At 48.6% G+C, this 27,830-nt stretch overlaps 1 protein-coding gene across 1 annotated transcript in view; it reads left to right on the plus strand.

Annotated features, from left to right (window-relative positions):
• The first annotated feature begins 19,459 nt into the window (after positions 1-19,459).
• LOC111155682 (interferon gamma receptor 2) overlaps positions 19,460-27,830 on the plus strand; it is a 29,124-nt gene continuing 20,753 nt past the window's right edge. Inside the window, exon 1 of the mRNA XM_022515973.1 lies at positions 19,460-19,655. Coding sequence (XP_022371681.1) covers positions 19,574-19,655 — 82 coding nt within the window. The 5' untranslated portion in view covers positions 19,460-19,573. The remainder of the gene's footprint in view (positions 19,656-27,830) is intronic.

Below are 27,830 nucleotides of genomic sequence, written 5' to 3' on the forward strand. Positions count from 1 at the left end.
TTCTTTCTTTTTAATTTTTTACTGCTGAATAATTTCTGTGAAGTGGATATACCATGGCTTGTTGACCCATTTCTAAGTTGTTGGGCGTTGGCTTATCTCCACGTTGGGTTGTTATGAAGAGTGCTTTTGCTGCTCACTTGTGAAGATGACCCATAATTCGCCGGTGGCCGGGTCCCTCACAGGCTAATACTCCTCCCAAATGACTTGGGCTCAGACTGCCTTGGTCCTGCCCCCTTCAGATGCCCAGCCCTGAGGGTGAATCAGAACCCCGATGTCCCTTCGTCCACCAGCCTCAGTCGAGCTCCCCCTGCCCTCATCCATCCATCATCCGGCGACACTGAACTTCAAAGCAAAGGAGTAGAGAGTCCCAGTCACTCTTTCTAGAAGCCTCCTTGGCATCTCTGTAAATTAATCAGTCTGCACGACCAGCTGGAGGCATCTCTGAATTTCATTCACTGACTGCACTAGACTAAAAGGTCTTACCAAGCTCCCCCCACCACCATTGGCATAATCCTTCGGGAGCTGCCTTATACCTAAAATGTCAATGTCAGCCCTTGACCTCCAAAGGGACCTCAAAGGAATCTCCAATTTCTATTCCAAAAGGAGAAGCTGCTGACAGCCCCTGATCTAGGGGTGTGCCAGCTTCACCAGTCTTAAGATCCAGCCTCCATCCCTGTCACCCAGGAGCCATGTCACACATCTCTGTAATGTGCTACATGTCTGAGAGAGCCTGAGATATTCCCCCAGGACTGGGCAGGCCTTGACTTCCGCGTGCCTTCTTTAATCAGAACACAAGAGAGAGCAACCAACCCATCCCAGTTTATCAGGGAGTCCCCCAGTTCCAGCAAGGAAAGTCCCCTTTCTGAGGAAATACCTTTGGTCCCTGGCATACCCAGACCGTGAGGGTACAATGTATTTTATTTAATGTCTTATTTTACTTGTTAAATTTAAATCTCATGAATTAATATTCAGTGTATTATGAGTTTCAGAGGTAGAGTAGTGATTCATCAGAGCAAGGTATATAACACCCAGAGCAAGGTATATTTGAGCCACAACATTAGCTAATGACGGAGGAGGGCCACAGAAAGTCAGTCTTGGAGTTGTCCCAGGTGGGGGACTGGCCCAGTAAGTATTAAGGACTCATCCGCAGGTGCAAGGATATGGAGTAAAAATCCCTGCAGAGAGGAACAGAATTCAACAAGGGACAGCTCCTGACATCATTTTCGGCTTCATTATTATGTTTGAGAAAAAGCTAGCCATGTTGAAGCATATAGTTCGGTGGCATTTAGTACACTAACAGCATCTAATATCTCTGCATCTAGTTCCAAAATATTTTTAGCACCCCCAAATGGAGACCCTGCACTCATGAAGTAAGTCACTCCCCGCAGCCCTCCTCCTAGGCTCCAGCAGCCACCAACCAGCCTGCTTTCTGTCTCCGTATGTCCAGCTTGTTCTGGACATTCCATGTAAATGGAATCACACAATATGCGACCATTTGTGCCTGGCTGCTTTCGCTCAGCATGTTTTTAAGGTTCATTCACGTCGTAGTTTCATTCTCTCTGTGGCTGAATGATAATAATCCACAGCACAGTTATGTTCACTGAAGGTTTGAGCGGAGTTCAGACTTGCCCCAAACCCGTCCAGGAAAGCAGATAGACCTCAGCAAATGCTTGCTCTGGCTGTTGTTTTTTGTTTTTTTGTTTTTTTGTTTTTAATTTCTTAAGAGTTTAACTTTATTTTTTATTTCAGAGAGAGAGAAAGGACGAGAGGGAAGAGGGGATGAGGGGATCTCCAGAGACTCACCGCAGAGCACAGAACCTGACTTGGGGCTTGATCTTATGACCCCGAGATCCCAACCTGAGCCGAAACCAAGAGTTGGCGGCTCAACCGACTGAGCCACTCTGGCTCCCCTGGCTGTTGTTTTTAACTTCACGAGTAAAATATCAAAATGTTTTCATTATGGGGGGGCCCGGCTGGCTTAGGCAGTAGAGCTTGCGACTCTTGGTCTTGGGGTTGTGAGTTTGAGCCCAACACTGGGCATAGAGTTTCCCTAATTGGAAGAGGAAGAGGAAGAAGAGAAAAAGAAGAAGGAGAAGGGGAAGGGGGAGGGAAAGGGGAAGGGGAAGAAGAAGGAGGAGGAGGAGGAGGAGAAGAAGGGGGAGGGGGAGAAAAGGGAGGGAGGGAAGGAGGAGGAGGAGAGGAAAGGGAGGAGAAAGGGGAGGAGGAGGATGAGGAGAAAAACAAGGAGAAGAAGTAGGAAGAGGAGAAGAAGGAGGAGGAGGAGGAGAAGGAGGAGGAGGAAGAGAAAAAGAAGAAAAATTCTCATTATAAAACAAACCAAAGTCAAACAGTAGTCATCAAGCCAGGAAAGTTGAGCTGGGCTAGCTCTGCACACAGGTGCAGAGAGATGGAGGCAATCACCTCTCTCCTCATCCGGTATTTCCTCCCTCCTCTGCTGACACCTTCCCCGCATCTATACACATGCTACAGTCTCCCTAACTGAAAACGATCAACAGAAAATTTCCTTTGGCCCTACCACTTCCTCGGTGCGCCACCGTCTTCATGACCACACTCCTTTCAGCTTCCTCACACCCACTCACTGGTTAATCCCTCTTGATTTGGCGTCACCACCGGGCTCTCTCAAAGCTACTGCTGTCCCCAGCCTTGGACCCCCGGCGCTTTGGTCCAGCCTCTCCCGACCTTTCCCCGGCAGCCACTGACCCTGCTGACCCGCCACCTCTTTCTAAGAACTGTTTTTGCCTCCCTCCTCCTCTGCCTTGCCTTGGCGTCACTGGTGTTCCTGTCTTACGCTCCTGTGGGCTACAAGACCCCACAGGCAGACTCTGGGTTGTCATTTTAGACCCTTTAGAATGTCACATGCCTTATTGTTTCTCAGTAAATATTTGTTGATGTGAAGTTATTGGAGCTGTCTGTGTGTGTTTGTTTCCAGAATGAGACCGGGACTGATTTCTTGCTGCCTCAGAGTGTTTTTTGTTTTGTTTTGTTTTAAGATTTTATTTATTTATTTGACACACAGAGAGATCACAAGTAGGCAGAGAGGCAGGCAGAGAGAGAGGGGGAAGCACGCTCCCTGCTGAGCAGAGAGCCCGAAGCAGGGCTCTATCCCAGGACCCTGAGACCATGACCTGAGCCAAAGGCAGAGGCTTAACCCTCTGAGCCACCCAGGTGCCCCCCTCAGAGGGTTTTTTTAAGCATGTGAAAGAGCATGGGACCTTGACCTAACTGATTTTTAAGCAGTACGGGATGTGATCAGAGGGTTTCGAGGAATAGTTTCCTGAGTTTCTTGATGTTCGCAGTGCTTACTGTTACTTTCACACTTAGCTAAGTAACCTTTGATACTGTGTGGTTATAACATAATAACCACATGTCTCTTTGTCTTCTCTGTCAGGGGTGAAGAATTCGAAGGGCTTTAACCACTGGTAAAAGTGTCTTCTCACATCAACCACATAGCATCAAATATTATGCGAACCAGATGGCTATTTTACTAAATGGGTTGAGTACAAATTACAAGCAGATTACAAAATTGCCTGAGCTCAGCGGAAGGTAAATTAGCCAAAGACATTATTCTGGGAAGCGAATTCCACTCTATCGCCCCCTTTCCTGTGACTTCTAAGCCAACCCTGTGGCTGACTACAGCTTCCAAGGTCTGTCTGATAGGGTCAGGAAGCCCACCTGTGTTAACCTAAGTGTCCCTGGGGCCATCCCAGTCTGCGTCATGCCTTCCTCTGCCATGTGGCCCAGGAGGGCTGGTCCTGTTCAGAAGGTACCTGGGACAAGGACAGGTCACCCAAATTAAGTGTCCCAGGGCTCATCAAGGCCTTGGCTCTCCATTTCCACTCCAAAGAGGGACCCAGACCCTCCCTGTCTTAAGCATCTAATTTCCCCCAAAATGACCCATCAGCCCAGGCGTCTTCACCACCCCACTAAGCTGATTCTGGGTCCGAGGGTGTCCTTAGCAGCTGGGAATTTGCTTCCCTCTTTTCCTGGCCCAAATGGGCATGATTCTTCTAAAGGAACCCCCGTGTTCTCAGCCACCAGCTGAGACCCACGAGTCTCTCTTTTGGAATACCTCTCATTTGACTTTGCTTCCCTTGTGGGGGAATTGTTGAAATCCTCAATAGGATTTCCAGGCCTTTCTCTGATGTTGTTGATGGATAAGCTAACCTCAGAGTTACATGGTGACATCTGTCCCATGGAGCCCCTCATACTAGCCCTATACCTCCTGGGCACTTGCTCAGGGTCCACCACACTCTGGAGCTGCCACTAGGGAGCGAAGGGGAGGCGAGCTGCGTACCCAGGGTTATGGTTCAATAGATGGGAGCGGTTATCAGCACAGGCAATGCAGCACCTTACCTGGAAACCTTAGACCAGGAATGTTTTAGCCATTCAGGGTTTAGACAGGTGATAAGGTGCGTGTCCAGCATGCTGTGGGCCAGCAGCCTCTAACCATACCATTTACTGTTCCCAGGGGACGCTCGTAACTATTTCACATTTAATGGGATAAATGAAGACTCTCTAGATCTTCATGTTAATCCAGATCTTGAGTTATAAAAGAATTTGTGATTTCCAGAGCTCTTCGGATTTTGGAACTGTCAGTTAGAATTGTGGACCTGGGGGCGCCCAGCTGGCTCAGTCCATAAAGCTTGAGACTTCTTGATCTCAGGGTCACGAGTTCAAGCCCCATGTTGGGTATAGAGATTACTTAAAAATAAAATCTAGGGCGCCTGGGTGGCTCAGTGGGTTAAGCCTCTGCCTTCGGCTCAGGTCATGATCTCAGAGTCCTGGGATCGAGTTCCACATCGGGCTCTCTGCTCGGCAGGGAGCCTGCTTCCCTTCCTCTCTCTCTGCCTGCCTCTCTGCCTACTTGTGATCTCTGTCTGTCAAATAAATAAAATCTTTTTTAAAAATTTTTTTAATTAATTAATTAAATAACATAAAATCTAAGGGGTGCCTGGTTGGCTCAGTCGGTTAAGCACCTGCCTTTGGCTCAGGTCGTGATCCCAGGCCAGGTCCTGGGATTGGGTCCCATGCTAGGGTCCCTGCTCAGCGGGGAGCCTGCTTCTCCCTCTGCCTCTGCCCCTCCCTCCTGCTCATGCTCGCTCTCTCAAGCAAATAAATAAAATCTTTTTAAAAAGGAATTGTGGACCTGTATTATATGGATTACATGCCCTAGTCATTTCATTCTGTGACACCAGCCTCTTCAAAGGCAGCCTGAAGTATGGACACACTCGTTCCTCAGTAGAGATAGGTCTGGCCTCTTGGTGGCTTTTCTTATCAGCTCCAGGGACATCTGACACGCAGGCAGGCCAAGACCAGTTTGTTTATGACATCATCACTGGGGTGTCGGCAATGACACGGGAGTTTCCTCCAGGCCTTGGGGCTACCTGAGAGGGTCAGACCTTCCAGCGCTAATTTGGAATCACTTTATCTACGGGTGGGGCCTTGTCTGATTTCCGATTCAGATTAAGGGTAAAATAGCTGTAGAGTTAAAATTCCCCGCCATTGAGGTTCTTGAAAAGGTGCCCTCTGACTCATGAATGTATAGATGGATCTGCTGTCTTGATAGTCATTGACAAAGCATTTTGCAACCCTACGTTTAAAGGTGACATACAATTTGTGTGTGTGTGGCTTGACGGAGGTGTAACTGGCACACATTCATGCTATGCATATTGGAGTCCTCCCCTTGCAAGCTCTTGATTATAACAGACAGATTCAGTGGTTTGTCCTTTTGATTTGATTTCTTTTTAAAAAGCCAGGGGCGCCTGGGTGGCTCAGTCGTTAAGCATCTGCCTTCAGCTCAAGTCATGATCCCAGGGTCCTGGGATCAAGCCCCTGCATCTGCTCAGCAGGAAGCCTGCTTCTCCCTCTCCCACTCCCCCTGCTTGTGTTCCCTCTCTCACTGTGTCTTCTACCAAATAAATAAATAAAATCTTTTTTTTTTTAAAGCCAAAAACACTCAAAAGAAGGTCTAGATTTCAATAGTACCAACGGGATAACACACAATTAATTCTACCCTTTTTGGGAATCTTGGATCTGCTACTTCAAAAATAATCCAGTGCAAGGTAATGTGGTATCCTGGATTGGATCCTGGAACAGGGAAAGGGCACTAATTTGGAAACTGGAGAAATCCAAATCCAAACAATATTTCAGGTTTAGTTAATATCAAAGGACTAGTGTTGGTTTCTGGATTTTGACAAGTGTCCCTTAGTAATGTGAGAGCATCGGGGAAACTGAAGTGGTGGGGGGGGGGGGAACAGGGGGAGTGAACACACTGAACCTTCTGTACCATCTTTGTGCCTTTTCTGTCTATCAAAAATGATCCCAAATATGAACTTTACAGAAAAAAGATTCCAATGGCAATTAGTTACTAAAGGAGAACATGTTTTATCACAGGTGCTAGGTTTTAAACAAAAGATTTTATTATACCCCTAAATACTGCACAAACAATAGCTCTTTTCCTTTTTTTAAGTTGTATTCCTTGGGGCGCCTAAGTGGCTCAGTCGGTTAAGCATCTGTCTTCTGCTCAGGTCATGATCCCAGGGTCCTGGGACCAAGTCCCACATCGGACTCCCTGCTCAGCGGGGAACCTGCTTCTCCATCTCCCTCTGCCTATAGCTCCCCTTGCTGTGCGTTCGCTCTCTCTCGCTCTCTCTCTCTCTCTGTGTCAAATAAATAAAATCTCAAAAAAAAAAAAGTATTAGTTTATTTTAGGGAGGGGGAGGGGCAGTGGGAGAGAAAAATCCCCGAGGTGACTCCCGATGAACACGGAGCCAAGGTGGGGCTCGATCCCCAGATCCTGAGATCAGGACCGGAATGGATATCAAGAGCTTGTTGCCCAGCTGACTGAGCCGCCCAGGCGCCTGCAACAGCTCTTAGGTCACCATTTGTTTTTTTAAGTAACAGCAAAACACATTTCACTTTCTAGTCCTACTTTCCCCTCCTAATTGGTTTTACCCTCTTTCCTTATTCTTTTCCATTGTCACCTGCGGGGTCCTTTACCTACCAGTGACAAAACATTTCCAAAAGCTGGCTTGAGCTGAAGATTGGTACTTTGGTTCTTGGAAATGAGATTAATCTCCTTTCAAGTGAAGGCGCCAAACAGGAATTTGATTCACGGAATACAAAACAGTCCCTTCTGTTTTGCCAAGTTAACGTTGTGGCGTTCGGGGTTGGGGAGGAGTGGGAGGGGAGCGTTTGCTGAAGAAGAGCCTGGGGGGAAACAAGAGGCCTGCTCCTCCCCTCTGCCACCCTGCCCCTCCCCTCTGCCACCCTGCCCCAGGAAGCTGCAGGTGGAGATCCAGATCCTTGAGGGGCAGGAGGCAGACTCGGGTCGCATGTGGACCCGCTAGGGACATGGAGCCCAGGTTGATCTATCCCCTTTGTCTGGACTGTTGAGCGTCTCAGCTGTGCTCACTGCAGGTTCAGCACTTGCGAGCCCCTCCTCCATTTCCTGGGTTTTGTCCCAACGCTGGAGAGCCCTAAAGAGTTGGGCAGGGAGCCGGATTTGATCTCCTTGGCCAGCAAAAATGATTCGACAGCCCTTGTTCCTGAGGGTTGCAAAGCCAACACACAGCGGTGCCCATATTTTTAAAAGATACACTTTGATGAAAAGCTCTATCTAGGTCAGGAAATGCAGAATCTTTCCAGTAATTTTTGTCTCTTAGGCTGTCTGGTTTCCTGTTTAAATGGCTTTTTTTTTTTTTTTTTTTTTGGTAGATAATCATTAAATTTCTGAAGGCTGAGGGTATGTTGAAGTTTACACGTGGTTATAATGCTTTGCTCAGGGCTATAGCTGAAGTGTCTAGGACGATGTCTGGCATGTCAAGTGAAGAGTCAATTAATATTTGTTCGAAAAACTTTTGTGGAAGAATTGAAAAAGTAAACAGATCCACCTCTTTGAATACTGGGATAAGGCCAAACTTTGGTGTGAGCATTATAGAATTCCTAGAATTGCCTTCATTCAAATGGAAGTGCGTTAGGACTAATTCACTTCCTGAAGCGATGAGTGATGTCCATTTGTTTGGGAAGCAAATGGTGTTTCTGGGTCTGAGATCAACCAGGTAGGTTCTGGGGCTTCATTTGAATAGACACCCCCGTACATTTGGGGGAGGCAGTGAGGAGGTATTCGCTGTTTTCCCCGGGTTCCCAGGTATTTGGGACAATACCAGCAGGCGACTGCATGTCTGGGGAAGGTCAAGGCAGGTCAGGAGTCTCCCCCAAGTCAGAGAGGGTGGTGGGATTGTGAAGGGTTCCCAGGTATTTGGGACAATACCAGCAGGCGACTGCATGTCTGGGGAAGGTCAAGGCAGGTCAGGAGTCTCCCCCAAGTCAGAGAGGGTGGTGGGATTGTGAACTGAGGGTGAGATCCTTAGGTAGGTGAGAAGAAACTGCCACTTCATGAACACCCCCCAAGTTCCTCCAGCAAGGGTCCCCCTCGAGCTATAATTAGGGACTTTGAAAAGCTCTGTGGATCAATACCTCTCGGGGACCGCTGAAGGCCACCTCAGCTCCTGCCAGGGCTTCCCTGCTCTCCACACGGAAGGTCCAGTCACCTCAGGACCTACCACTAGCCCTCGGACAGAAGAGAGAGAAGGGTTCCTACAGAAAACCCAACTACACACACAAGGAGAACCTCCTGGGACAGAAGCCAGTCCTTCTCAATAGCATGTCCAGCGTGGTCTGAGATGTGAGGGGCTGTGTTTGCTGATTGGTCTGGGCGTCCTCTGTCACTATCACTAAAAACGTCAGCTCCACAAGCTCAGAGTTTCTGTTTCCTGTGTTCAGAACAGGGCCCAGTGTGCGATGCTATTGCAGATGTTAAATGAGCCAGAGATGGAAGGACAGAAGGGAGGAAGAAGGAGGGAGGGAGGAAGGAAGGAAAGTAAGAAGCAAGGAAGGAGGGACGGAGGAAAGGGAGAGAGGGAGGAAGAAAGAGAAGGAGGGAGGGAAGGGGAAGAAGGGTGGACATAATACCAACTTTGCGCTTTCTGAACATGCTTTACTCTCCCTGGACTCTTTCTGTTCTTGCCTTCACCAACAAATGTACCTAAATGAATTTGGTTGTTGTTTTGTTTTGTTTTGTTTTGTTTTCTGTGGCTCCCCAATAAGTCACATAACGATGATGTTTGAGGTTTCAAAGAAAAAGAATGGAAGTTCATGTTGACAATAGTGTAAGATGGCAAGAGAAGGAAAGAAGTGCCTTCACAAGGCATTGAACACCCACGAAACAGAAGAGGAGCTCCGTGTAATGGTCTGCGGCAAGATGCCCATGACTTTGCGTGACCATAGACAGAAAGGATTGCCCGATCCAAGGCTTCAGCTGGAGTGCTGCTCAACAGTGAACCTGAGGCGTCCGGCATCTTCTTTCCCGAGTCCAAGTCATGGAGCTTTGCAAAGTCAAGACTGTGTCTGTAGAAAGGGCTGGAACTATTGACAGCCTGATTTTTATATCGTCATGAAACACCAGCATGTGAAAAGCAGGATTCCCTTCTAGCTCGTCCTCAACGTGGTTTCTACAACCTTCCCACAAAGGGGGGAGTGAGTCACGTGGCCAATTTACTGCTGCTCAAGAATTTAGGCGGTTCAAGATGCAAGCTTTGGTTGTCTGGGGTTTATAAGATTACGGGGGCATTTTTTCTCTTCTTTATTTTTTAAAATATTTTATTTATTTGAGAGAGAGAGAGCATGAGGGGGGAGGGTCAGAGGGAGAAGCAGACTGCCCACTGAGCAGGGAGCCCGATGCAGGAACTCAATCCCGGGACTCTGGGATCATGACCTAAGCTGGAGGCAGTTGTCCAACCAACTGAGCCACACCCAGGCGCCCTTGTCTCTTCTTTATTATTTTTCTGTATTCTAGATTCACCACAATGAGCAGATACTGCTGTTATAGCAAAAACAAACACAGTAATGAAGGCTTGCAAGAATTTCAGTTCCACGGTAAGTTAGCCCACATGCTAAGGGCCAAGCAAGGCAAAAGTAGCCATTGTCTAGAGCAGAAGTCAGATTGGAAGCAAAATGCATGTAGGGTTTTTTTTCTTTTTAAGATTTTATTTAGTTATATGAGAGAGAGCGCACACGCACAAGAGGAGGGGAAGGACAGAGGGACAGGGAGAAGCAGACTCCCGGCTGAGAAGGGAGTCCAATGCAGGGCTCGCTCCCAGGACCCCAGGCTTATGACCTGAGCTAAAGGCAGATGCTTAACCAACCAAGCTACCCAGGCGCCCCGAAGAACATGTGCTTTTAACTGCTTTCTCTTCCCTCAGATACCAGCGCACCTATGGACAATAAGTAGCCTGGTTTGTATTTTGGTTGCGAGAAAGCTGATTTTAGAACATGAGTAGGACTTTTTGGTCTACATGTGGACAGACGGACTCCCCACCACAACACACTCTGTCTTAATTTCCTAGACTCGTATTTTTGCCCTAGCCTATAATTCTGCAGCTAAAATTTTGGACCATGTATTCTTTCTTATTTATGAACCTTTCCATTAAAAAAACAACACATATGGAACAAACAGCCATACAGTATATTTGTTATTCTAAGCTGCGTTAGAATTCTAGAGAATGAGGTGCAGCATTAATTTTTTATTATTATTGAGAAATAGGATTCAGCTGCCGTTTCATAGGTACTTCTCCTGCTAAGCGGGTGTGTTGAACCAGGTAATTGGCATAAATGACACCACACACCAGCTTCTTCTGGAAGTCTGAATTTGGCAGGAGTCTTTTCAAAGGGAATGTGTAGCCAGAAAGAATTATCTGTGGAGAGAAAGGAATTAAATGAAGGAACCTGCAGATTGCTGATCATTCCTCCTCTTCACTACTGTGAGTCTCTGTTGGTCTCTGCCCCTGGTTCCTGGCATGCAGTTCCTGAAGTCCTTGTAATTTCCTGGGTGATGGGAGTGTCTTTTTTTTCCCATGAGGTAACTCTGACGGGGTTCTTGGGTGGCTCCTGGATGAGAGCTGACCGCCAGATAGAACAAGCCATGATTAGAAGCTCGTAATTTTCTCTTAAGAAGGGTGAAGGGTTGGGCGCCTGGGTGGCTCAGTGGGTTAGGCCGCTGCCTTCGGCTCGGGTCATGATCTCGGGGTCCTGGGATCGAGTCCCGCGTCGGGCTCTCTGCTCAGCGGGGAGCCTGCTTCCCTCTCTCTCTCTGCCTGCCTCTCTGTCTACTTGTGATCTCTGTCTGTCAAATAAATAAATAAAATCTTTAAAAAAAAAAAAAAAAAGAAGGGTGAAGGGTTGAAAAGGAAGTTAATGATTGATCACGCCTATGTGAGGAAGCCTCCATAAAACATGGATGGACCTTGAGGGCCTTATGTCAAGTGAAGTAAATCAGAGGGAAGAATGAATACTGTCTGATCTCATTTATATGTGGGATCTAAGACATGAAAACTAGATTCATAGATACAGACGACAGATTGGTGGTTGCCAGAGGTGTGGGTGAGGGTCAAGAGAGGTGAAGGTGATCAAAGGGTCAAACTACCAGTTATAAAATAAATAAGCCTTTCTGAATGTAATGCACAGTGTGATGACTATAGTTAACAATACAGTACTGTATATTTGCTTGCAAGTTGCTAAGAGAGTAGATTTTAGAAGTTCTCATCACAAGAAAATTAAATTTGTAACTTTGCATGGTGACATGTTATTAGATTAACTGTGGAGATAATTTATCTTTTTTTTTGAGGATTTTATTTATTTATTCAAGAGAGAGAGAGCAAGAAAGAGCACAAGCAAGGTGAAGGGAGAGGACGAAGGGCAAGCAGACTCCCTACTGACCAGGGAGCCCAAGACCCTGGGATCATGACCTGAGCTGAAGGCAGATGCTCAACCAACTGAGCCACCCAGGTGCCCCAATTATTTCTCATTATATAGAGACCTGAAACTAATGTATGCTACATGTTAATTAAATCTCAATTTTTAAAAAAATGAAGAAAAGGAGATGTGGAAGCAGAGATTGGGGAGAGAAAGCGAGAACTTGTGTTCAAAACCTATGTTTGAATCTTTTTTTAAAAAGATTTTATTTATTTATTTGAGAGACAGAGATCACAAGTAGGCAGAGAGGCAGGCAGAGAGACGGGGGGAAGCAGGCTCCCCACCGAGCAGAGAACCCAATGCAGGGCTGGATCCCAGGACCCTGAGATTATGACCTGAGCTGAAGGCAGACGCTTTAACCCACCGAGCCACCCAGACGCCCCTGAATCTGTTTTTTGAACATGTATTTTCATTTGATTATTGTTATTCTTTGCGTTTGCAAAACATGTATTTGAACCTCTTGTCAAATGTATACCCTAGGTTCATTTGCCTGGGAAAATAATGGCTTTCCTTTCGTCTCTGTGTGTGTGTGTGAGTGTGTGTGAGTGTGTGTGTGTGTGTGTGTTCGAGGGGGTGTTATAATTCATATGTCAAAGCCCTAACCTCCATTGTGACAGTGTTTGGAGGTAGGTTCTTTGGAAGGTGATTAGGTCAGATTTGGAGATTTGGTCATAGGGATGGGGCCTTTATGATAGCATTGGTGGCCTTCCCAAAAGCCAGGAAGAGGACTCGCACCAGACCTGGACCATGCCAGCATCCTGATCTCAGACTTCCAGCCCCAGAACCATGAGAACATAAATACTGTTCTCAGGGGTCCTGATCTCTGGCTACGTCCATGTGTAAAACAGAGCTCATAAAACAAAGGTTTTAAAAATGGAAGTGAAGAGTCCCAGAGCGTCCGTCTGATGGACACTCCTCTCATTTCATGAAGATTGTTTAGGAAAGAGCAGTCGTTACATTTCAAAAAGTCTGTGCTTAGATTACGGCAACCTAATCCCCCTGCATGAATGAAATCCCAGGTAGTGCAGTTCCTGCTTTCCATCACTTAGAAGTCCCCCATCCACATTTCTGATGGCTGAACCATGATGCTCTACTGCAGGGTACAGTTCCAGCCACAGCGAAAGAAACTGGATGTTCTAACTCACTTGAGAAGCCTTCCTGGGGGCAAATGAGTGATTTCTCCAAGGCTTCGTGAAGCTTCAAATATAGGTTTTGAAAACAAGGGGAATAATAATGCACAAAGTAAAGAATATATCTGAAAGGATAGTCATATAGATGTGTTTGCCCAGGAGAAGAGAATAAATGCTTTTAACTTTCAGGATATGTAACATAAAATGATCTTGATTATATGATTTCCCTCATGAAAAATTGAAGAATTGGGGTCTGAGGGAAGCTCCCGGTGGTTCTTGCAGGTGAACACTTCCGTGGTTTCTGACCCAGAGAAGGTGGATAGTGGAAGGAGGCTTGCTCGGCCTAAGTAACATGGCTCTAAGGGAGGCTGGGAATTTGTATCTTCTGGAAGGGGGCGTATTCATAAAGCTGAAAATGACCCAGCTATACCAAGGGTGTTCAAAAGGTACATTCAGAAAACAGGATAAGCATATGCTGGTTATGAGGATGGAGGGACAACATAGGGTAGGGTCTCAATAAATGGTGGCTGGTCTTGTCGGAGGGTGTGGGCAACACTCCCAGTTTACTGCTGGTGATTCATCTGATGCCTCCCCCAACACCTCCCAGCTGCACCCACCTTATTTACAGCAACTGCCTCCCACCTGAACCTTTTTTGGCTCTTATGTCCCACCTGCCATCTTTTCCCCAGAAGCCTACAGGACCTCAATGGCAAATGTAAACACTAAAGGATGTGATACAATCTTTTTTTTTTTAAGATTTTATTTATTTATTTGACAGACAGAGATCACAAGTGGGCAGACAGGCAGGCAGAGAGAGAGGAGGAAGCAGGCTCCCTGCTGAGCAGAGAGCCTGATGTGGGGCTCAATCCCAGGACCCTGAGACCATGACCTGAGCCGAAGGCAGAGGCTTTAACCCACTGAGCCACCCAGGCGCCCCAAGACAGCGATACAATCTTAATCCCTCCAGGAAACAGGGATCAGATTGAGTTTCTCTAAATTACAAACAAGAGAGGCCTCATTACACAAACCTGCTGTGAGAACCCATGAAGAAATCTGAACCCCACCCCCTCCAGTCCACACTGGCAACTTCCTGAAGCCCTGGGCCCTGACCCTGGAGTTGCTGAGGCTTTTCCAAGAGACTCACCAGGATCAGGAATAAGAAAGCGTTGGCATGCACCTAAATACAGGAAAGTCTTCACTTTTTAAAAAGGTTAAAAGTGGGGCACCTGGGTGGCTCAGTGGGTTAAGCCTCTGCCTTTGGCTCAGGTCATGATCTCAGGGTCCTGGGATCGAGCCCTGCATCGGGCTCTCTGCTTAGCAGGGAGCCTGCTTCTCTCTCTCGGTCTGCCTCCCTGCCTACTTGTGATCTCTCTCTCTGTGTGTCACATGAATAAATGAAATCTTTAAATAAATAATAAAAAGGTTAAAAGGACTCATAAAATTTCCTCTTATCTCTGCCAAATCTCTAGATACTACCCATCCCCTGCTTCACAGAAGTATGGAATGCATAACATCGCCTTCTGTGATAGTTAGTCTTGCAAAGGTCCCTCAAAGAAGGGGGTGAAAGACAAGAGAATCTGTATTTCTGTAATGAGGTTTTATGGGGTCCCACCAGAAGGGGGAAACCGGAAATGCAAATTTGCCGGATGATGCAAGGGAGTCCCATGACAGACTCCATGAGAAGACAGACCCCAGGCCCTGGAGCCCTGAGGTGAATTTGTCCTTGCACTTATATGCCAAGCGCTCTGCCCTTGCTGTTGGCTTTTGTCAAAACAGAGGACTCAAGTGACCAATCAAGGCTCCACTCAGCCATGCTCAGGGCCTGCTTTGGGGCCTGAGTTCTCAGACATTCACCCACCTGCACTGTGGCGGCAACCGCCTCAGCGGAGGTCAAGGCTAACCCAGGCTGGTATCGAACAGAAGAAGGTAGTGGTCAGGGAGGGCAACCAAGTTCTCAGGGAGTGGAAGCTCCAGCAAGAGATGGAGTTTTAGAATTTCAGGTGTGCCCAGGGGAAGAGGTGAGAGGTGAAGGAAGAAGGAGAGCACTATCTTCCCTCAGGAAGTTCGTCACCAGAGGACGGATGGACTAGCTGGTCTTGTCAGGGAGTCTCAGAAAGGATGATCTGGCCGGCAAAGCCAGGCCTGGAGAAGGGGAGAAGCATGGGGGGTGAGCAGTTTGGGGTGAGAGGCAAGCGATTCTGTAGCTACTAGGACTGGCCAAGAGCCTACCCCACCGCTTGTTGGCTGTGAAATTTGGGGGTGTGTTCAGGCAGGTTTGGGTCAGAAAAGCAGAAGCACCATGTGGGGTGTGGGGTGTGTGTCTGTGATAGGAGTTTGACCCTGGGCAGTCGTGGGGGCTGGTGACCCAGTGTGTCTAGGACTATTTTTCTTGTGTCTGGAGCTGGAGCCTGCTGCTCTCAGGGCAGGTGGTGGGGAAGGGAAGGTTGGAGGTCACCAGGACAAGCTGGGCACCAGAGCAAAGCCAGAACAACCGGTCAGTCTCTCCCCATCTCCCAGCCTCCAACCTGGACGACAGCGCAGGTGTCCTGCGGGAAATGCTGGTGCCCTTTGTCGTGGAGCTCACGCGCTCCTGGCCCAGGAGACAGGGAGGTGAGATAGAAGATCCAGCAGGAGTTGGGGGAGCCTCGGGTCCCTGCCGCGCAGGGTGACAGCGGATAAGTCCCAATGCTAGGAATCGCAACAACGCCCCATGCCCTGCCCCAGCCTCCTGGGAATGAAGGAATATGGCTGCACTTTCTCAGTCTTGTACAAAAATATCCTTCCCTGCCTGGGCTAACTTGAAACTGCTCAAGAAGGGAATTCCAGGACATACAGTTACAGCTTTGCTAAACTGACCCAGGACGAATCCCCGCAGGGCAAGTTATTTAGTTCTCTGGGCCTCAGTCTCCTCATCTGTGAAATGGGAGTTATAACCCCTTAATTGTGAGGACTGAGTGGTACGACGCATGAAACAACCCCCAACCAGGCCATCAGCCAATACTGGCTTCTTTCTGCCATCCTTCGGCTACACTCCTGAGGGACAGATGAGGGGAGCACCTCCAGGTTATTAGCATAAAGAAAATATTCCGGGGGGGCACCTGGGTGGCTCAGCGGGTTAGAGCCTCTGCCTTCGGCTCAGGTCATGATCCCAGGTTTCTGGGATCGAGCCCCGCATCGGGCTCTCTGCTCAGCGGGGAGCCTGCTTCCTCCTCTCTCTCTGCCTGCCTCTCTGCCTACTTGTGATCTCTGTCTGTCAAATAAATAAATAAAATCTTTAAAAAAAAAAAAAAAAGAAAGAAAATATTCCGGGAAGATTAACTGGTTAGAAGGTAGCAAATAAATGGAGACAGAAGGAAGAATTTGGGTTTTGTAAGGCTGAAGTTTATATAAGTTTATTAATTATTATATTATCTATATTTACATAATTATAACTTATTTGTATAACTATTTCTATTATATTATTTCTATATATATATACATAATATATTATTATATATTATTTCTATTAATTATTGTGTTAATTACATAATATCATTAAAGAATACACAACTGGAGCACCTGGGGGTTCAGTGGGTTAAGCATCTGCCTTCGGCAGATCGTGATCTCAGGGACTGGGATTGAACCCCACATGGGGCTCCCTGCTCAGCACAGAGCCTGCTTCTCCCCTCCCTCTACCCATCCCCCATGTTCTCACTCTCTCTCTCAAATAAATAAATAAAAATCTTTAAAGAAAAGATACACAACTAAGAATATAAAATTAGGTACAAAAGTATGAGAAAATAAATCACAAGTTACAATTTTTTTAAAGCTGCCAGATACTGGGCCCCTGGGTGGCTCAGTGGGTTAAAGCCTCTGCTTTCGGCTCAGGTCATGATCCCAGAGTCCTGGGATTGAGCCCCACATCGGGCTCTCTGCTCAGCAGGGAGCCTGCTTCCCCCTCTCCCTCTGCCTGCCTCTCTGCCTACTTGTGATCTCTGTCTGTCAAATAATAAATAAAAATCTTTTTAAAAAAAAAGCTGCCAAATACCACTAACATTGTAAAATTCAGAAAAATAAAATACCTGTATTGATTAACTGTCTGACTCTCTAATACCCTTGAATGCACATCTTTGTGTAATCTTTGCCTCTACCTATGAAAACCTTCGGTAATATGTTCCGTATGAAGAACAGAAAGTTAATTCAGTCTTTCTTCTGGAATGGTTTATCCAAATGTTCGTTACTGACAGTGTAGAAGTTTCTTTTGACCTGACCGGTTTGTTGGTGATACATGGTATCAAGACACTTCTCAAAAAAAAAACAAAAAACAAAAAACCACCACCCTGTAAGAGAAGGATTAAAGGAGAAGTCAGAAAGAGAAGAGACAGAGGTCCTAACAATTGTGGCTAAAATCTCTTACTTTGCAGATTTCGGAGAAGCCTGTGACCATGTGAACACGGTGCGCGCAGCCCCTGCTTATGACAGAGGAAGAGGTTGTGCAAGGCGGTGGGCGTGGGGGGAGCTGGGCTTAAGCTTTCTGTAGTTTCACAGTAAATCTGCCTCCCAAAGGGAGAAGCTGCAGAAGGGAACCCGTGCTCGTGTTATATGCAATAACCCAGGAGTTGCATGACAGCCTGGGGGCCATATGTGAAACCAGACAAAGGGCAGCGGATGCTTAGACATCTTTCCCAGAAATGCACCAGGACTGTCTTCTTGTTCTCTTTAGGTGGAGGAGCCCGCTGGGAGTCAGAGCCATCTAGCTATTAGCTCAAAAGCCAAAGTCTTCAGCCAGGAGGAGCAGGAAAAGGCAAAAGCCAAGCCCTGAGAATTTACCTTTCTGCGGTGATCAAGCATTCTTGGCAATTACTCTCAGTTTTAGTAGGGAAGATCTCTGGAAGGAGATCATCCAACTGGGAAAAGAACAAGTACTCTCCTCCGGGGCGGGGCGGGAAGGGGGGGGTGGTTACCATCTCCCCTTCCAAAAAAACCATTGTCTTTTCCTCTGAGAACTCTACATGGGGGAGAGCACAAGCGCTCCCTGACCTTGGCTGAGATGGATGCATGGCTGTCCTTTCCTTTAAGATGATTTTTTTTTCTTGATTATGAAACTAAAATATGCCCTTGGTGGTGGTGGCAGTAATAAAAAAAGAAAACCGTTACCATTCATAATCCCATTACCTACTGCATGTGTTTTGGTGTGTTCCCTCCAATGATTTTCAGTGTGCAAGGAGTCTGACTCACATACTGCCTTTTTTCACTTAACATATAGACATGTCTCTGTATCTGGAAAAACTCAAAGCATCATTCAGATAATCGCTAGGTGTTTCATCACTTTTTTCTTTTGTTTATCACATTTTTTACAACAGTGGCCAATTTCAAGAGTTCTACAAAATAATATACTACTACTACTAATAATAATAATAGTAAAAAGAAGTTGGGGACGCCGGGCCGGCTCAGTCAGTACAGTGGGAGGAGGCTCTTGATCTCTGGTTTGTTAAGTTCTAGTCCCACATTGGGTGTACTTCAAAATTACTTCAAAATTAAACCAAAAAAATAAAAAAATAAATAAGTAAATAAAATGTAGGAAGTCCAAAAGTAAAGCCCTTGTTGCCGAACGCTATGCTGCCAAGGTGTTCGCCGGACCTCGGTGGCCTATTCTTTAATTCTGGATGTGCCCCATTCATTCCGTTCTTTGCCCCTTTTCTTCCATGTCAGCTGGGTTTACGGCCCATCTTGGGAGAAGCCAGAAGACCCAGATCCTGGCCTCAAACCGGAGAGCGGCTCAAGCTGGGTGAGGAGGCCTCCCGCCCCCCACTGCGCCCCACCCCAGCTCCGGAGGTTACTTCCTCATTCACTTCCCTGCACCGAGAAGGGCCGAACCCCCACACCCACACACCGTCCTGAAATGTGGAACCTTTCTCTCGCCCTCCTCGGTACCCTGTGCGCCCTGTTCCCCAAATACCCACACCTTCCTTCACCCAGGCCCTGTCTAACCGCTGTGCCCTTAAACCTGTTTTCAAAAATGGATTAAAAGCGTCAAGGGTACGTTAGAGGCTAAGGAAGCAAAGTTTAAACGCAGGGAGGAATCGTGGACCCCCACGCATCTGGGAGCAGCGGCAGAAGAGCGGATGATGGGGCGCGGGTCGGTGGGGGGGGCTCGGGCGTGGAGGCTCGGCTCGCCACGGGGCACCCCGGGGCCGGGGGCTTCGGGGGTCCTCCCGGAAGGGCGGCAAGTCCCAGAAGGTGGACGTCCGGCGGGGTTCCCGCTCGGCCCTTGGTCTGTGCCGGGCCCGGGCAGCCGGCTCCGCGCTCGGGGAGGCCGGCCGCAGAGCCCCGGGCCCTGGGCCGAGCCGGGCGCCGCAGGCCGCGGGGAGCCGGGTGGGGGCCCGCGCGGGTCGGGGCGCCGGGAAAGTCCCGCGGCCGGCGGGGCGGGGCGGGGCGCGGCGCGGCGGCCGGGCTGGGCTGTCCCGCCGCCCCGGGGCCGCGTCGCCGCAGCTCGGGAAGGGGCGGGCCCCGCGCAACCTGCGCTCGCCATGGCCGCCGGGGCGGCTACGTGAGCCGCTCGGCCAACCCCGCGCCGGGGCCGGGCCGCCCTGAGAGCCGCCGCGGAACCTGCGGCGCCGGAGCCCCGGGCCATGCGGCCCCCGCCGCCGCCGCTGTCGCTCCTGTCGCTGCTGCTGCTGCTCGGCGGCCACGGCACCGCCGCGCCCCCGGCAGGTAAGCCGGGCCCGGGGAGGCGTCGTCCGCAGCGGGGGGGGGGGGGGGGGGGGGGGCCCCGGGGGGGGCGGCGCGCGGGGCAGGGGTCCGCGGGGAGCCCCGAGTGGAAGGGCAGCTGCGGGAATTGCGCGCAGCCCCCGGCGGGGAGCCCGCGGGCACCGGAGAGCCGCTGGACGGCCGTCGCCCCTCCCGTCGACCCGGCCGCGGTCACCCTCCGACGCCGGAGACGCTGCCCCTGCTCCTGCGGGACTCGGGCCCCACTGCGGCCCCTCTTCTCCCGCCCCCGCGCCGCCGCTCCCCGCCGCCGAGTGCGGCCGAGGTCCGCGCACGCTCGGCGTGAACAGAGGAAAAGAGAGTGCGGGGCTCGGGCGAGGCCGCCTGTGCCGACCGCAGGCTCCGCATCCTGGCCAGCCTGACGCGGCCCCTGCTTCCCCGGGGGCCTGAGTTAGAAGCGGGGCCCAGGCTCGCTTCCTTCCTTGCAGCTGCGTGCGGCCCAAGTCAGCCGTAGGCTGGAAATGTGACTCAGTCCGACGGGGGCTGGGGGTGTGTTTGAGAGTCCAGATGCTTCTTTTCCCAGGATCGGACAGGTGAGGGGGTGGGCAGCACTCAGGGCAGGGCTCAGAAGTGCCCCGAACCCCGGTCGTGCTGGTGTTGGCGGCAGAGTCGAGGGAACCAGACTTTGAATCCGAGCTCAGCTCCCATCCAGACAGCCCCTTCTCTAGGTCCGCTTCCTCCTTCCCTCTGACACTAACTGCCCATACTTAGTACTTAACAGCCGAATCTAAAAACTTCGAGAAAAGAAAAGACCGCGGTGAGGAAGGTGTTTTGCTGGTTCTTTCCCCAGGACAGACTGTCCCAGGTTGGGGAGCTCTTAAACAGTCTCAAGAAGGTAGAAGTTTTCGCCCATGTGAAGCTCGGGGTGTGGGTTAGGTCTGTTTCTTCTGCCAGCATCACTTAGAAAGGCTCTTACATTCCACAGCTCCTTGATAAGGGGAGCCTTGCATGTGAGGCTGTGTGCTCTGGGCCAAATGGTGGTTTTCTGTTGAGACAGATGGATTTGAATCCTGACTTCACCCCTCCCCAGCTTCAGGTCTTGAGCAATGTCTATTCTGCCCTCCCCCGGCCTCCTTCAGTTGGAATCTGGGCTTTGGCAAAATGTTGGTAACTGCCTGAGCCGGGTGATGGGCTGAGTGCTGGTTACTTAATACTGGTGCTCACTAGTGGGGGTCTATGCAACATTCATGACGTCTCTGCTGTGAGTCCGACTGGGAGAGAAATATTTAGAAACTTTGCAGTTTGACATTGCCCAACACCTAAGGCCATGCCCCTCTTTCTAGTAATTTATCTTTTAGTTTTCTACCAAAGTTTGGGTTTGTGTGATGCATGAGAAATAAACTGGTGTGGGGGCACCTGGGTGGCTCATTTGGTTAAGCATCAGACTCCTGATTCCAGCTCAAGTCATGAGATCAAGCTCCACGTCAGCTCCCCTGGGCATGGAGCCAGCTTAAGATTCATTCTCTCTCTCTTTCTCTCTCTCAGAGTGCCTGGGTAGCTCAGTCGTTAAGCATCTGCCTTTGGCTCAGGTAGTGATCCCAGGGTCCTGGTGTGGAGCCCTGTATGGGGCTCCCTGCTTGGCAGGAGGCCTGCTTCTCCCTCTCCCACTTCCCCTGCTTGTATTCCCTCTCTCACTGTCTCTCTGTCAAATAAATAAATAAAATCTTTAGGAAAAAAAAAAAAAAGATTCCACTCTCCCTCTGTTGCTCCCCCCCCAAAGGAAATAAAATGTCCTTCATCATAGATCCTTTGAAAAATAGCACCATGCTATACTAATCTGTTTTGTGACTACTGAATTTTTTTTCATAATAAACTATTAGAAAAACTAACCGGGATATTTTTAGGAGAAACTATGTTAATCAAAGCGCAGAGTGGAACTATTAACGACTAACAATAGAAAAATTTCCATGCTTTTTCATAATTCACAAGTGTCCTGCACTAATCATGAAACAGCTTTTACCATCAGAAAAAAAAATAAGTATTGGAAACAAATTTTTAAAAAGGAGAACTTATAATATCTACCCCTTAGAGGTGTTTCAGGGATAACATATGTAAAATATCGGACCTGATCTAAATTATAGCGTATGGGAGGAAAACTTTTCCTTTCTTGCCTTCTGGGTTCTTCGACTAATCTAATAATTAAGTTGACATGAGACAGAGTGACAGGAGAAAAACAGATTTAATTTTGTACCTACGGGAGCTTATAAAAATATGAGGCTCAAAGAAATGATAAAGTTTGCACCTTTCCTACCTTTTAGATATAGAAATAGTGATTTGCAGAGATTTAACCAAACAAGGGGGTTTGAGTTTGGGGTCGCAAATTAATGAGGAAGTAACCAAGTTTGTTTATGCAACCTTCTCACCCTCCAATTCCATCTCTGTGTCAAGATGCCCTTTGCCCTCCTGGTATAGGGAGGAGCCATCACAAGAGAGATTCAGTTCCTGCTTTCAGGGGGAAAAAGAAAAGTCAGAATGTCCTTCTTGCACTGACTGTTTTTTTGAGTAACTTTAATTCCAAATAATGAACATGTAAAAAAAAAAAAAAACCAACATGCCAAAGTGACATATTTTGGGGTGGCATATTTTGGTCCCTTCAGTAGTAATGCTTTAAGCAGTGGCCATTTGCTTTAGATCAAAAATTAATCAACCCCACTACAGTGTAGTAAATCAACCGTCTCTCTGACCATCGACCTGAACGTTGAAGAATTGAGACTTTTCTTTGTATTCACACCTGCTGCTTAGTTTAGTAGAAGGTTGGAAAGGCACTTGTGCCATAGCATTTTGTCACCATGATTTGCTGGCTTGACCATCCAAAGCTTCTGATGACCAAGAGACCGCGGAGAAAGACAGTAAATGCCCCAAAACAGGAACCATTGCAAATGAAGGTGCATTAAGCAACTCTTTTCTTTTAAGATTTATTTATTTGAGAGAGAGCGTGCAGGGGGAGGGGCAGAGGGAAGGAGAGAAAGAGAGAAGCAGACTCCCCACTGAGCACAGAACCCAACACAGGACTTGATCTCACAACCCTGAGATGGTGACCTGAGCCCAGATCAAAAGTTGGGTGCTTAACTGACTGAGCCACCCAGACGGTCCCGCAGCAGTAACTCTTGTCTGCCCATCCACTCAACAGTTGAAACTACTAAGCAGCTGTCATGTTTTGGGGCAAACTGAAAATGATAGGAATAGTGTTTATTAGGCCACTTTTCTAGGTCAGACAAGGTTTTGTAAACATTCACTGTCTTTCTTTTCCCCACCATTCTCTTCAAGTAGGAAATAGCCCCATCTGCTCTCAAGGAGACAAATCTGACCTTTATAGGAGGGACAAATGGTCTGGGCAAGGAAGCTGATGTCTAGGACTTACTGACCAGAGCAACTTGCTGGTTACAGCTGAGGGTTCAGGGAATGTCTTTTGACATCTCCTCACCTGCAAAGTCATGGACATTCATCATAACACCCCATCCATGGGAGGATCCTGAAGGGTCTTTGGATGTCAAGATTAAATGATTCATTTTAGTGCAAATTTATTTTAATATACTTTATTTTATTCTCTGTGTGTGATGTGTGGGAGTTTTTTGGAAGATTTTATTTATTGTATTTGAGATAGAGGGAGAGAGCATGAGTGGGGGTGGGCGAGGGATAGAGGAAAAGGAAGAAGCAGACTCCCCGCTGAGTGGGGAGCTCTGTGTGGGACTCGATCCCAGGACCCTGAGATCATGACCCGAGCCGAAGGCAGACGCTTAACCGACTAAGCCGCCCAGGCGCCCCTCTGTGTGTGATGTATGTTAACCAAACTGTCTTTCTGAGACCCAGGCTAGCCTTTTCTTAAATATGCATAAAGTCTCAAATGCCTGGGTCCAGGCTGGATCCAAGGTCAAGGGCAGGGCAGGAAGGGGGCACAGGAGGAGCTGTAGCTGTGAATGGCAAAGAATACTGCTCACACGGGTGATCCCTACGTCATCTCTTCTTACCATGAGTAGCTTGTGAGTGACTGCCCACATAGACCACGGAGAGGGAAGGGACTGGAACTGTGTACACCCTACCGTTACTATGAGCTTCCGTCTCATAAGAGCTGGGGTGTCATTAAAGCCCTGGTGTCCACCTCCAGGGTCCGTCTTACTTCCTGGTGTTGTAACAAATCACCCCCAGTTGAGCACCTTCAAACAACACGTAGGTGGTGCCTTTACACAACGAGAGAATGTATTGTCTTACAGCTCCGGAGGTCAGAAGTCAGATGCTGGTTCCACCAGGCTAAACTCAAGGTGTCCGTAGTGATGCATTCTTTTCTAGAGGTTCTAGGGGGAGAATCGTTGCTTGCCTCCTCCAGCTTCCGGAGAAATACCTCTGTGATGACATTGGATCCACCCAGCTATTTCTGGATAAGCTCCCTATTTTAAGGTCTGATGAGGAACCTAATTCCATCTACAACCTCTGTTCCCCTTTGCCATGAAACCTAATATATTCACAGGACACAGATATCTTTGGGGGAGGGGCGCTATTCTGCCTACATCAAGGGCAGACCATCGATACAGTGCTCAGCGCAGGGCTTGGCGCCCCGTCACAGGTCCCTAAAGACAGGGTCTGGGTGACTGGGTGCTGCCTGCCACCTGCACAGGCAGCCATGCCATGAGGAATCGGGACACCCTGAAATAGTCACGTCTTAGAAATTTACTCAAACAGCAGTATCTGGTTTGCCTTTCATCTGCTGTCTTGCGCGTGCCCCTCGCTCCAGCTCTGGGAGAGAGGGCATCGTTCCACGATTCAGGAGGAAACCAAGGCTCAGCTGGGGTGTCAGCAGAACCTGTGGCTGTAGGTCACAGGATCAGGATTTCAGCCTAAGCCCTTTGTCCATAATTCTATTCTCCTTCCGCTGAGCCCTTGCGGACACGTTGGACAGCAGGCACCATGACCCTAGATACGCTGACTCTTTGGAGCCAAGCAGATAGGTCACAGCCTGGAGCTGTCCACCCATGCCCTGCCACAGCAGAGACCAGACAAAAAGGAACTTGAACATAAAGCAAGGAAGGAAAAAGGGAACCTAAGCTCTGCCTGGTTTTCGAGTGGACGAATGCACTGGTGAGGACCAGAAATTGGTTATGTACTCTCTGAAAGCAAGCCCGCCGCTGGGCTGCGGGCCAGTCATTCCCCAGATCTGGAGTGCCTGCTCTTCCAGGCAGGGGGGAATAAAACAATCCCCAAATCCAACAACACTCAGCCTTTCTGGAGCTCCCCACTCTTGTGTTCAGGGGTACCGTCGATAAACCATTAGCAATGCAGAGAGGCATGGGCCACAAGGTGCTTACCCTGTCCTCAGCCCCACGCATAAAACTAGCTTGTTCTCTCCTCATAATGACACTGCGAAGTCTGTACTGTACCCATTTTACAGATGAGACAGCTGAGGCACAAAGAAGTTAAACAACTTGCCCAAGGTCCTAAGGAGCGTGCAGCTTTGAACTCAGGCAGTCTAGTTCTGGAATCCATGCTCCTTACCGTGGTGTAAACAGAGGACCCAGGTGGTGACCTAGCACCACGTGGATGAGTCAAGCAGAGACAGGGACCCCTGCGCCCTGGGCATTTTACACAAGAAACCACTCTAGTGAGAGCAGAGACCGGAAGGGAGTAGGGGAGAGAGCTGTGGCATAAGGGGAAAGAAGGTTCCAGAGAAGGAGCCGCAGAGGCAGGTTCTGAGTTTCCCAGGAACAAGGAGGGCCCCATGAGGTCCGTGGTGTAGGGGTGAGGCAGTTCAAGGACGGGCCTTCCGAGAGGTGCAGAGGGCAGTGTGATGAGGCAGTTGCTAATGAGTGGGCAGTCTTCGGTGCTTCATTGTGAAACCCTTGGTTTTAAGACTTGTTATCATCTCTGAATGTGGTAAGGCAGGGGATTCCAGAAAAGTCAAATGTCAGAGTAAAACTACGGGGCAGCTCCCCACACGTCAGGAAAATGAAAGCTGAAGAACATAGAGGGCCCATCTGGAGACTCCATGTTTACAGGGAAGCCTTTCTTCTGGTCCACCTGTCAGTTGGGGTGGACCCACCCTTCCTGCTCGGGCCCTTGGTGCTTCCTTCCTTAGCTGATGTCTGGATCTTGGAGATCCAGGCGCCAGGAGATGGCTCCTCCCCAGAGACGGGGGCATGGTGAAGGGCACCATGGCAGGCAAGATAATGGTCCCCAAAGATGTCCACGTCCTAAGCCCCGGAGCTTGTGGCTGCATGACCTCGTGTGGGAAATGGGACCTTGCAGGTGTGACCAGGGGTCCTGAGATGGCAAGATGATCCCAGATGGTAGGGCTCCATGGTCCCACTGTCATCACAAGGGTCCTCAAAAGATGGAAGAGGGAGGCAAGGGAGTCAGACCAGTGTGGTGACAACATGAAAGGGAATCGGCCTGGTCTCCTCAACACAGAGTCCTGGGGAAACTGGACAGCCACATGCAGAAGAATGAAACCGGACCAGAAGCTTTCTCACACCGTATGCAAAGATAAGCTGAAAATGGATGAAAGACCTAAATGTGAAACAGGAATCCATCAGAATCCTAGAGGAGAACACAGACAGCACCCTCTTCGACCTCAGCCACAGCAACTTGTTGCTAGACACGTCTTCAAAGGCGAGGGAAACAAAAGCAAAAGTGAACTATTGGGACTTCATCAAGATAAAAAACTGCACAGCAAAAGAAACACACAACAAAACCAAAAGGCAGCCTCCAGAATGGGAAAAGATATTTGCAAATGACATAGCTGATAAAAGGTTAGTATCTAAAATCAATGAAGAACTTACCAAACTGAATGCCCAAAAAGCAAGTAATCCAGTTAAGAAATGGGCAGAAGACATGAACAGACATTTCTGCAAAGAAGACATCCAAACGGCCAGAAGACACATGAAAAATACTGCACGTCACCTGGCAAGAGGGAAATACAAATCAAAACCACAGTGAGGGGCGCCTGGGTGGCTCAGTGGGTTAAAGCCTCTGCCTTCAGCTCAGGTCATGATCCCGGGTCCTGGGATCAAGCCCCGCATCGGGCTCTCTGCTCAGCAAGGAGCCTGCTCCCTCCTCTCTCTCTGTCTGCCTCTCTGCCTACTTGTGATCTCTCTGTCAAATAAATAAATAAATAAATCTTACAAAAAAAAAAAAAAAAAAACACAGTGACATACCCCCTCACACAGTCAGAATGGCTAAAATTAACAACACAGGAGATGACAGATGCTGGCGAGGATGCGGAGAAAGGGGAACCCTCCTACACTGTTGGTAGGAACGCCAGATGGTAGAGCCGTTCTGGAAAACAGCATGGAGGTTCCTCAGAAAGTTAAAAATAGAGAGGCACCTGAGTGACTTAGTCGGTTGAGCACCAGCTCTTGATTTTGGCTCAGGTCATGACTTCAGGGTCGTGAGATCAAGCCCCGAGTCAGGCTCTGAGCTGCACAGTCTGCTTGGGATTCTCTCTTTCCCTGACCCTCTGCTCTCTCTCTCTCCAATAAGTAAATAAATAAATAAGATATTTTTTAAGTGAAAAATAGAACTACCCTTTGGTCCAGCAATTGCACCACTATTCAGCCAAAGGGTACAAAAATACAGATTCTTACGGGCACAGTGTTCCTAGCGGCAGTGGCAGCAGGAACCAGACTGTACGGAGAGCCCAAATGTCCACCGACTGAGGAATGGATGGAGAAGACGGGGTCTGTGTATGCGGTGGAATGTCACTCCGCCATCCAGAAGAATGAAAGCTTGCCCTTTGCAGCAATGTGGATCTCGCTGGAGTGCGTGATGCTAAGGGAAAGAAGTCAGAGAAAGACAAACACCGTGTGACGTCACTCATGTGGCATTTAAGAGACAAAATAGATGAACACAGGGGAAGAAAAAGAGAGAAAAAAACCCAAAGCATTGGAGACTCTTAACAATGGAGAACAAATTGAGGGTTGGTGGAGGGAGGTGGGTGGGGGATGGGCTCGGTGGGGGATGGGCCTTCAGGAGAGCCTGTGTTGTGATGAGCACTGAGTGTTTTACGTAAGTGATGAATCCCTGGATTCTACCACTGAAACCAATACAGTAAACACTGTATGTTCACTAACTAGAATTTAAATATTTATGTTTTTTAAAGATTTTATTTATTTATTTGACAGACAGAGATCA

Source organism: Enhydra lutris, unplaced genomic scaffold (assembly GCF_002288905.1).
Source record: "Enhydra lutris kenyoni isolate GAN:26980312 unplaced genomic scaffold, ASM228890v2 scaffoldscaffold43, whole genome shotgun sequence".
Classification (NCBI taxonomy): domain Eukaryota; kingdom Metazoa; phylum Chordata; class Mammalia; order Carnivora; family Mustelidae; genus Enhydra; species Enhydra lutris.